General features: G+C 42.4%; 1 protein-coding gene across 2 annotated transcripts in view; it reads right to left on the bottom strand.

Annotated features, from left to right (window-relative positions):
- Nucleotides 1-5,498: 5,498 nt before the first annotated feature.
- gpr158a (G protein-coupled receptor 158a) overlaps nt 5,499-11,843 on the bottom strand; it is a 66,121-nt gene continuing 59,776 nt past the window's right edge. For both annotated transcript variants that reach the window (XM_056364378.1, XM_056364379.1), the window contains 2 exons: nt 6,951-11,429; nt 5,499-6,914 (listed from right to left, as the gene is read on the bottom strand). In XM_056364378.1, the coding sequence (XP_056220353.1) occupies nt 9,549-11,429 (1,881 nt within the window). In that variant the 3' untranslated portion in view covers nt 5,499-6,914; nt 6,951-9,548. The remainder of the gene's footprint in view (nt 6,915-6,950; nt 11,430-11,843) is intronic.

Below are 11,843 nucleotides of genomic sequence, written 5' to 3'. Positions count from 1 at the left end.
GTATATAGGCCTGTACAGGAGGGATGGTAACAAAATTAATCAATAAATAAAAATAAATACCAACAATAATAATAATAGTGATGGAAAATAATATAAAAAATTGTTCAAATCAAAACTTATCGACCAAAAAATGTGATTAAGGACACTGGACTGGATTTACATAGGCTACAGCACATGAGCCTGAGAGCTGTGAGTTTATGTGTTAGACTTTAATATGTTTGTTTATTTGTATTGTGTTTTATGTGTTTTATATTGAAGTCTGTGTGAGTTATGGCTGTAAATTCCCCTATATATAGTTCAAATTGAAGTTAAAATGACAGTTAAAGTGCTGTGCACCTTTGGTAAAAAAAATCTTTCTCTGAAGCAATAAAAAGTTAAACACAACTTTACTCAATTAAACACACAAAGGAGTGGGTGAAGCCTCCTTCTGGTCTGGTATGACCAGCAGCTCATAGTGGCTAATGTTAGCTAATGTTAGCAAACTTTAAAAGAGGAAGTAAACATAATATCTCTGTGGAAGACATGTTTGGCTGCTCTTGAGCAAAGACAACACGGTCTTGCTTTAAGAGGAATTTGGTCGGCCTAGTTTTTTTTTTCCAGCAAAAAAAGAAACTGCAAGATAAACCATTAGCTCTCATAGATGAAACACATGCTCAATCAACAAATAGGAGGAACACACAGCACAGACAAAGCTAGAAACACACAGGCTTCAAGTATAATCTCACAAAGATATGTTGGAGGTTTGGGTGTGTGCGTGACAGGAGCAGGAAGAGGTATTTCTCCGAGAAATGGGCCTCTCTAATTGGGCGAGGTGTCATCGGGGCCCCGGCAGATAATAACAACAATGTCAGGAGAGAATTGCAGCCGGGGAGGACTCATCATTTCAGAAAACACTCTCCCTTTTTCTCCTACAAGGTGTAACTCCAGGAAATTCACAACCTCCTGTCACAGCTACAGGGAACGTAATTGACACTGAGCCTAAATCATCATAATCAGTATACAGAGTGTTTGGAGATAATTGATGGAAAAAGTGTATTCTCACAACCGGATCCGCGTGTCTCTGTTGCTGGTATCGTTTGACTTGGATAAGCAGTTTAGATATAATTTGGCTCATAAATATCTAATGCACTCCGGTTGTGGAGGAGGGGCCCAGTGAGTGATGACCTCTCTGGTTTCAGTAACACTAATAACAACATTGATTGCCAATATTTGAAGAAGAATTTCATCTCCAAAAAATACTGTAAATCATTTTGGGCCAAAGCCGCTGTTTAAATTTAGTCATTCAATATCAGAGCGCAGTGAAAGTGGCCTCATCCTGTCAAGCAGGGAGATAAATTGCCTATTAGCCTTTTGGGTTTATGATAATTTTGTGCAATCAATCATATTGTAAGAATAGGTGCCAAACGGCTCAATGGAGGCTAATTTTAGAATAATCAAAGGTTGAATTTATAAGGAGTGTATGTTTTCTTTTTATTGAATGTGTTATGAGTTATTCCATCAATATTTTTATTAGTGTTTTCAACACTGTCAGGAAACTGCTTCATCTCCACAGTTGTTCCCATCAGATTACTCACCCTGTTTGCCCATGAACTAACCTTTCGCCACGATCAGACCCCGTCATTGTTCTCCCGCCCACCTGTCGTCGTCGGTGTTCCCGCCCCCTCGAGTCACCAGATCCTCCACTTATCAACACACCGAGCATTTATACCCCTGTTGACCCAACAGTACACACCCGCCTGATCCCACACTCGCTTTGTTTTCCTGTTTTCTTCTGCTTCTTCTTTTTCATCCTGATAGTTTTTAGATTCTTAAACGTTTTTATCGTGCGGCTCATGTCTGCTGAGTCTGTTTGTGGGTCTCAATCCAAAATTGTCACACAAAGTGGTCTGCAAACAGGTTTTATTCTTTATTTTTGTCAGAGCAATAGTCAAAAACCCAAATAGATTTGATTAACAAGTCTGTAATTAGCAGATAAAGTGGTTAACTGCCCTGGCCCTGGGGGTGTTTATTTCTTACATGCAAATATTTAAACGTATGCTTTTAATCGTGACTGTAAGCAGATTAATACATACACACATACACAGTGGACACAAAGAAAACAAAAGACTAATCTTGCCCTGAATATCTGCCTCTGTTAGTTTACAGTAATAAAAGAGACAAAGAAAAACAGCAAATCCAGATATTTGAAAATCTAAAACCAACAAGAGGGATAAAGTGCTTACAGAATATTCATAAAATTGTTTCTGATTCATTCATTCATAACACAAAGCTTAGGCTGCCATTGTTTAAAAAAAAAGGGGGGGGGTGTATTCTATTATATAGCACATTGATCCTCCTGTACGGCTTCTCAGTACTGAGTAAAATGTGCAGAAGGTGAGAAGAAAAGGTGTGAATGTCAGTTGCTCATGCATGTTTATGGATATTTTCAAATGACATTAATCTGTCAGTCCTGCAGAGGTGCGTCAGCGGCACAAGATGTGACGCCGGCTTCAAGGTTTTTTGATGAGCTGTGCTTCCAGTTGTTCGTCTCTCCTGCAGTCAGTGGAGGACAATCTTTAACGGGGGCGTGAAATTACTCACCGGATGACCTATTCATTATCTTACGCGCGCATGAGTGCGTAAGTGATCGAACTGTGAGCGTGTGCGCCTTTGAATGCTGCATTTCGAGTATGTAAATGTATTAATGTGTTGTAATGTGGATCATCTGCCAGCCCTCCAGTTGTGGAGGTGGTTAGTGGTGGCGGTGGGGGAGCGTAACAGAGGCTCTCTCTGTGAGTCACGGGTGCTCACATCACCAGGGGCTCCTCTAATGACGAAGCCACCATTGAGGCTGGGGGAAGCTGTGTAGGAGTCCAGGCCTCAGTGTGGCTTCAGAGGATGGAGGAACAGGAGCCATGTGGGTGGGTGATCTGCCTACTGGCTGTGGTCTCCAACAAATCAAACACAACAGCTAGGTGCTGCAGTAAATCACAGGAAGGAATTAGAATTGAGAACCGTTCTGGTTGCAGAAGAGTGATTATTAAAGGGCCAATTCACCCAAAGTCCAGAAAAAAAACACAATCTAAGACGATCTAAACTCAGTGGTGAATGGATTTTGAAAAAAATGCTGTTAGAAAATTAAACATCAAAAAAGAGTGCTGCAGCAAATTCAGAAACGATGCAGATTCAAGAACGCACGCGAATATACGAAACAAATACAACAACGGAAACGTGCTGCAAATGAAATGACTCGCTGCAGGACGCCAAAACAAAACCATGAACAGCAAACACGCTGCAAATACAGAAACGATGCAGAAACAAAAACAAAAACACACGAACCTCCAAAACAATTACAGCAGAAAAAAAACGCTGCATATCCAGACAGCACAACGCAATTTCCTCCAGGCCTCTAGGGGGAGCTCTAAGTGGAAGACCTTGAGCTGAAGCTGGAGCTTCGACCCCGAGAGGTCAGACCTTTGACCGGACCTTTGACCTTTGACCTTGGACCAAATGAGAGAATATGCGGAAATAAAGAATAAGCGACTTTAAACATATGTTTGTTTGTTTTTTTACATTTGGCCGTAGTTTTTACAATATTGTAAAAGAGCAACAGAGAACAGCAAGCGTTACCGTGCTTATACACAGTCTCTGTTGAAGACAGTGGTGACAGATAGAAACTCTGCTTGCACTGACCCTTTAAAACTTACCACATTAAAATGACTGAATGATAGAGATGTTTCCTCACCTGCTGAATGCTGAACCAAATGTTTGGTACAGGAAGGAAATGAAAACGACATGATTTCCGGGTACTGAAGTCCCTCTGACGTTGTCTGGCACAATATAATAATAATAAATAAAAAAAAGATGTGAACACTTTTAATTATGTCGCACAGCTTGTGTGTTTCCGCGTGTGTCTGTCTTGTGCTCATCTCTCCCCCACAAGCTGCACCCCACGCACACAACCCCTCTTTGTGAGTCATGAGTCCACCGCGACACATGAGATGTCCTCCACATCCCACACCCTCCCACTCCTCCCTCCCTCCCCCACCCCCACCCCTCACTCCTGGCCGTCCCTGCCTCTGAGAGACCGATGAGTCAGCGACGGAGCACGCTGGCTTGTGCCAAGTGATCAGCTTCCTCTCATCTCCCGTCCATCCGACAAACCCCCCTCCTCCCCCCATCTCTGCCCACATGGCCTCACCGCGAAAAAAAAAAAAGAAAAGAAAAAGGCTGTGATTCACGAACCGATCACCGTCTGAGGGTTTAAAAATAAGTCCTGTCACGCCGGAGGATGCGTCCCGCTGTCCCACAAAGACAACAAAGAGGCGCACAAACATCCAACTGTGATCCTCACATGCGCCACAGGAGATCCAGTTAGTGAGATGCTCAGTTAGTTTGCAGCCAGTGTTGAATGTGTCTTTTGCAGCCGCCTCACTGAGAGTCCTCGTCCTGTTGTTGTTGAGGTTTTAACCAAAATGCTCAGGTCACGTTGGTTAATTAGGTGGAAAAGAAAGGAGAATTTGAGTCTCCTCCAAGAGAGTGGTGTTTTTAACGGGATTAATGGGATTAACAATATTATATACAATATAATTTTTTACACTAAATGTTTATTATGGATTAAAGGTAAAAAAAATGATCCAATAAAAATACAGCAGATTTCAGATAAACATCATGATCATCATCCTTTTTTTTGGTGCGTGACTGTGATGAATATCAAGTGTCTGTATCTGCCCGTCACAAGTTATTTCTCTCAGTGTTTTTCTCTGATGTTTGTCTATTTTAGTTCCCTGCAGCCGCCTGTATTGATCTTCTATTTATTAGACCGGCTCAAAAAGTGCTCTTGTAAACAGGAATCGATGCTAACATGTTTGCTTTTACACAATACCCTTTTGCAATGTTATTTGGCAGCATCACCGCCTGTGTGTTCAGAGATATAAGCACATAAGGGACGTAGACACTATGCTTCATGGGTGCCTCATTAGGCAGAATTTATGGGGTTAAAAAAAAAATTGATGGATTAATAGAGCAGGAAATAATTTTCCCTTTGGCTCAGGGAATAAATATAATATCCCCTTGGTCAGTAATTATTTTGGAATTGGAAAGTAATGACGCTCAGTTTTTCTGCAGGAGTCTGGAGTCAGCATTTGATACCATCTTGTATCTCCTGCTTCCTGCAGAGCCCCCATTGATCTCTGTTCAAAAGACCACAACAAGCCATGAAAGCATTTCAGGACAGTCGCCAAGGCGCGCATATCCTAAAGTGGTCATGATGCACGAGGCTTTTAAAGGCCAGGGTTTCTCCAACTGCATGTCTACATGAGGAATAAGCAAACTAAACCTGAGACAGGGATGGTTACTAGGCAGAAATGCATCATGGGAGCGTCTTGTATCAGCTTCCTGTGGGATTGGAAATGTTGTAGTAGAAATTAAGAGTGAAAATCTTTGTTTTCTCAAGGTTTTTCTTCTTCTAGCTGGAACAGCAGAAAAACAACAATAAAACAAACAAACAGTGAACACAGTTCATTTTCATATAAATATTTATTGCAGAGGAGGTATCTTTTATGTACATGCTATCACAATATAACACAATATAAATCTACCAAATATTCCCATATATTGATGCTATAAGCTTGTCATAGAGCAATAGTTATAACAAGCACATAATACAGTGGGTTAGGGACAGTATCACTCACTATACAACTTGTAACAGTCCATAAAAGATCCTTTTTTTTTCTTTTTTTGTTCTATCAAGGGCAGTGAAACATCGGTCCTACTAATTTTTTCTTGAATTCATGCAGAAGCCACAAGAGCAAGATTTACGACGTTACAGCATTGAATAGTAGTAGTAGCAATAGTAGTAGTTGTATTTGCCATCGGGTGACTTGGTTTGGTCACAAGAAGAAGAGAGAGAAGTCAGGTGTTTTAATAAAGATGAAAGCAGCCGAACAGAACTCACCGTGGTCGAGATCCCACCGGGGGGGACAAACAAAAAGAAAAAGAGCTACGGGACACAGTGTCGTCTATATGTCGAGATGGTACAACGGTGTCACACACACGCGCACACACACACGCGCACACACACGCGCACACACACACACACACACACACCGGCTGAACGCTACAGCACAAGCACACCACCTGAAGTTATGCTATTCAACAACAGAGTAGGTTGATTGTTGATTGAAAAAGAAAAAGTGACGTAATCCTTCGTATAATGGTGGGATATTGCACTGTGTAAGTATTTTCTAAGACTATTTTAATTATAAGTGTGTTTTTCCTTTGAGCTCCCACCCTTCACCGATCTGTAAAATCTCACGGGCCACGTGTGTAAAAGTTAAAAATCAACATCACTGAATAAAAACGTGTATTGACGCCTTTCTTTGCTTGAAAATAGCTAGAAAATATTGCTTGTCACTGGCGCTTTTATTTAAATAAATATATTGAATTTTACCCAAATCACAGCTGCTTCAGAGCCTGTATGAGCTCAGTCTGAGGTCGTGAAGAACATGTGGACTTTTCCTACAAGGACAATAAAAATATACAGCATATTATTCATCACCCAGGGCAGTAAAATCTAATGCGGCAGTGATTGCGAAAAGACTGGAGTCAGTTTTTAAAGAAAAAACAGAAAGGGTTTTTTTTTGTTGTTGTTGTTGTTGTCGTCGCACCAGAGGTCAGGAAATCCCAAATAACAGGATCCCGCATCCGCCACCGCGACGCATGTGATGGATGACGCCTAACATCTGGTTTCATAAATATCACATAGATCCACAGAGGCATCACAATCCATCCACGCGCGGTGGCAGTTCTTCTCAGACACTGTTCCTAAAGGAGCTCATAAAGCAGAGGTGATGACAAATCTCACGCTGAAAGGCAAACACTCCACATTTTGAAATATCTCAGACTGGGCCCCACCCTCCTCCACCACCACCCTCCTCCACCACCACCCACCCTCCTCCACCACCACCCACCGCAGCTCAGGAGCAGGGGTAATTTCTCAGTCGGTGGAGGCAGATATAAGACGTGGCGTCTAAATCACGTTTATGGAGTCTAGCTGTAGAGCACGTTAAACAAAGTCGGATAAGAGCAGCTACAAATATTTGTCACTGGATCGTTTCTGTGCTACAGAAATTTAGAGTGTTTAATCAAATGAGGACTTGGTTAAAATTCTCACTGACGAGCACTGACTTTTTTATTTTATTTTTTTTTTAAATCACAGTTAGTAAGGACTCCTACAGAGCTTGTATATTTTGTCAAGAGGAATTTGACATCAAATACAGATAATTACAATCGGTGACGACACTCAGTGATACCATGTAAATCTCACGAGATACCATAAAGTACTGTAGATGCTATATTGATACGTAGTTCTCCTCACACTGCTGCAAATATTGTCAGCTGATCAACAGGTATTATTTTGAATATAAGTGGGAAATTATTATTTTTTTCTCACTGTAATCCCAGGATGGATAGTGCATGATGAATATTTAGACATTTTGATACAAAACACTGAACAAATCAAAACCTTCAAAAGGTTTAGTCAAATTAGTAATTGATAACCACATTGCTAAGTCTAGTTCTAAAGTTATTAGCATAATCAATCAGTTGGGTTTCAGCCTAGTTTGCATTAAACAGGGAAGAACATGCATTATGCTACTTGTGAACTCTCAATTCACAAAGGAAAATAAAAAAAACATGAATTAACAGCAGATTAATACTTATTCTTGAAATATGAGGGGGGGGGGGGGGGGGGTTTCAGTTATGATATCATTGTACTCACCAAAGTAACTGCTTCAACAAAATCTGACAAGAAAAGAAAAATATGATTGGTCCGTTTAAAACAAAACAAGCCAATATCTTACTGGCTTTATTTAGAAGCGTCTTGTCTCCCCCCCCATTGGAGAAACTATCGGCCAATCAGATCTTTAGAGGCGGGATTAAGAATGGGGGCGGAGCTTCAGAGTAATGGCCACCAACACATTGATGCAGCTGTAATTGGTGTTGTCAATCAATTAACAGAAATACCAACCCAGGTCTGAGCATTTAACTTGATGAGTACAATGTCACTGTTACCAATAGAAATGATGGTGGAAAAACTTAAAAAATAAAAATAAAAACCCAAGTTGTAATAAACCACAATTATTATTTTAAAACAGCGATTTCTATCCGCTGATTTTAAACTGAAATCGGTGGCATGTTCATCTTCGACTTTGGTGTTTGAGACAGAGAAGTTTTACTTTAAATCCATGTCCACACACACACACACACACACACACACACACACACACACACACACACACACACACACACACACACTTGGTGCAAGCCAAACACATAGACCCATGCTGGATTCATAAACAAAGCTGGTGCAAATAATTTTCCCAGTAGCCCGTCAGAATTTCTCTGTCCCTACTATTTTTTTTCTTTTTTTCTTTAAACAGTTTACACACGAATCATATTGACACACATTCAAGTTACTGCTGCTGCTCATATGATCTTCACCGCCCTGAATGAGCTTCGGGAAACATGAAAGCAGGAGAGTGAGTGACTGGCATTCAGAAAAGAAAAGTAAAACAACATTATATACTCGTCAACACGTTAACTGCCTTCGTTGACAAGCCGGGTTATGGTCCGACTACTCTCCACACCTGGCTGTGCATGCTGTTTATATAATTCACCGTCACAAAATGCTGAAGGTGAAGCCACTTGCTTTTACTTCAGACTAATACAAGACAATGCTAGTTAAGTTAGGCACATACAGTACATCTCAGCAGACTTGGAAGCATTTTTAATCTGCCGAGAACTACAATTAAATAGATCTAAACAAAAAAAAAAAAAAGAAAGAAAAACATGTCTAATTTTGGTTGGTGTGGTGTGATATCCTGCGTGATTATCATGCCATGAAGTTGAAAATAAGAAGACGAAATGTACAAGAAGAACAGAGTCTCCCGTCCTCCGTTCTTAATTAATGGGGCTGGCTAAAGTGCTATAGATTGATTTCCCTTCTGTGTCCTTGCCTCTGCGCCAAGCTTTGGACACAAACTAATAAATTAACTTTACCGCCTAAAGACCAACATCCCTCTTTGTAAATGTTCCCTTAATCTTTGGCTTTCACTTCTGTAGTTTAGTTTACTTCTTATTCTTACACAAAACAATATTTTTAATTTCTCCTCTACAACTTTCTAACGTCACGTCGCGTCCTCGTCCCAAGGAGTGATGATGTCGGTGATGCTGAGAACCATGTAACATGAGATAAAAGTCGCTCGTGAAGTGAAAAGGCTGAATCAAAAGTTGCATAATTCGTCTACAATTTATCTTCAGGATTTTCCTGGAATAATCTGGAATGCTCGTCATGACTTTTGTTTAGTTTTTTGTACATTTTACTTATTTTCAAAATAGGTAAAACCGGAACAAAAACCTCGGAAAGGAAGGCAACTTGTGGAATCTGATCAACTTTTCTTCCAAGTCACCGCACTAATAATAGTAAAAGGTAATATTTAACGATTTCAAAGTGGAAAAAAAAGTATACATCAATAACTATAATTGCAGTGGTCCATTAAGGTTTAGTGTCATGCCTTCTTGCTTGATGTGCTATCCTCAAAGTCCCAGGGACAAACATCTGCCTTTTTCACGGCGCTGACAATCCCGCCTTTGGGATTCGGACTGCTCTGTTTCACTGCAGCAGCACTTTTGTCTGTACCTTTCGTATCCGACGTCTCCTGATAATCCCACGGACACACTTCAGCCTGTTTCACTTTGGCTGCTCCAACGTTTGCGCTTTTCCTTTTTTCTACCAACGGCACCTCCTGGTGACCCTCGACATCCCACGGGCAAACATCCGCCATTTTCTGTTGGCTCGCGTGTTTCTCCGAAGATTTGCTCTTGTCCTTAGCTTTTGTTCTACTTTTCTCATCATCAGCGTCTTTTGATTTCTCTGTCTCAAGCGTTCTTGTGGAAAGCGTACCCTTCTTTTTCGAAGGGGACTCCGTGGTTTTGGAACCTCGAGACGGACTCGGCGTCCTCTCAGAATTCGGAGATACTGCCGCACTGTCGTAGTCCCAGGGACACACATCAGCTTTTGGAGGTGGTAGCTGGAGTGAGGCTCCGATTTTGGATGAATCCGAAAGGGAACTTCTTCCTCTCCCATCCACTGGAGACGTACCTTTTCTCTGCTTTGTCATATCCGGCGAGCGAGCCAACTCTGTTGTCTTTTGAGCCTCTTCGAAGTCCCATGGACAAACGTCTGCCCGCTGGGTTTTGGCGCTTTCTACTGCAGACTGAGGCGGCTGTGTTTTAGCCAGCTGGCTAGCCTGACTGGATACCTGTTGCTTTGACCCTTCCTGTTGACTAGCATTACTCTCACCTGCATCCTCCCACGGACATACGTCAGCTCGAACAGCAGTCGTCTTCTGAATCTCCTTTGAATTCCTTCCACTTGATGGCGACTGATCGGACGCTCTCTGCTTCTGCTGCTGAGATTTGCCTCCCTTGGTGCTTCCTCCGTGAACCGTTGTGGTTTCCTTCGGCGCTATAGATACGTGCTTTTGGACCTTGTTTTCGGACGGAGTCGGGAGATCTTCCACTTCCCAAGGGCACACTTCCGAGAGGTCGTAGAGGTCCTTTCCCTTGGCTGGATCGGAGCAGATTGAAGGCTCGCTGCCGCTCACCGGCTGCTTCATGATCCTACCTTTCGCCGCACTCTGTTTGTACTCAACCGACTGGCTAATAATCATCTTGGGTTGGCATTCATTATCCAGCTCTGCACTGGCCCTTGTGTCTTTGCTCTTTGGCTGACTCTTCTTATTGCTGTCCTCTGCACTCTGGGTCTTTCCTGCCAAGCCCAAAGTCCTCTCTTTGGCACTGGCGATGACACTGAGCGACTTCTGCAGCATGGACGCTCTGGGGTGAATCGGTTTCTTGTCTGCGGTGAGGTTATGGGCGCTGGCGGACTTGCAGACCAAAGGAACCGATTCTGTAGATTCACTGGGGACGTTTATATTCTCACTAGATTTCTTCTTGACCAGCTTCTTGCCCATGAGTGTATCCAGGAGAGAGCCTTCGGCTGTGGTCACCTCCATCTTGTCCGTTGCCGAGCTGTTGGAGTCTTCACTCTGGTCGCGCACGTGGTCGTAGCTACTGTGGGACTTCTTCAGGGAGAAAACCTTGTTCTTCAGCGTCTCCTCCTTCGCTGGTTTTCCTGGGTGAGGCGGGTCGAAAGGGTTTTTCTTCAACATGCAGATGCTGTTACGATTGCTCCCATGCTCCCCGGCCTCCTTGTCTTCGCGGCTACATTGCCGGTGCACAGATTCGGGAATCTCGGTGATGCGCCTCATTAGCGAGCGACCCAGCCCTTTCTTGGAGCTGCGCTTCTTCTGGAGATGAGGGTTGTTTGCCAGCATCTTCTTCCTCTTGTAAATCTCCAGCTGTGAGTAGAGTTTCTTCAGCTCCTCCTACACATTCACGACAGAACAGAACGAAGAAGGGAAAGACAAAAAACAAAAGTGATCAGTCTCTTGTTGAAACTCCCGTATCGTTACAGGGTAATTGCAGCACTGTTACGAAGAAGCACACACTCTACTGCACAGAGAACATGCAGTACAAATCCATGACACGTGACTACAAACAGCTGTTGAATGATGCACTATGGAATACCACATGCGTGCTGAGAAAATAAAAGCAGACAGGACAGTCCTGGACAGCGTCAAATAAGGAAACGGAGTGTGTTTTAATGTTAGGTCTGAAACAGCCTCTAAGCTCAGGTCTTTAAATTTATTGTATTTCTGTCGCTATCCCCATCCGATACACTGAATGCTCATGATGTCATCATAACACCACTCCCTCTGGTAAATAGGGGTGCCCAAATC

This window comes from Seriola aureovittata, chromosome 20 (genome assembly GCF_021018895.1).
Source record: "Seriola aureovittata isolate HTS-2021-v1 ecotype China chromosome 20, ASM2101889v1, whole genome shotgun sequence".
NCBI lineage: Eukaryota > Metazoa > Chordata > Actinopteri > Carangiformes > Carangidae > Seriola > Seriola aureovittata.
The sequence above is the reverse complement of the archived record's forward strand: the minus strand, read 5'-3'. Positions and strand labels throughout refer to the sequence as shown.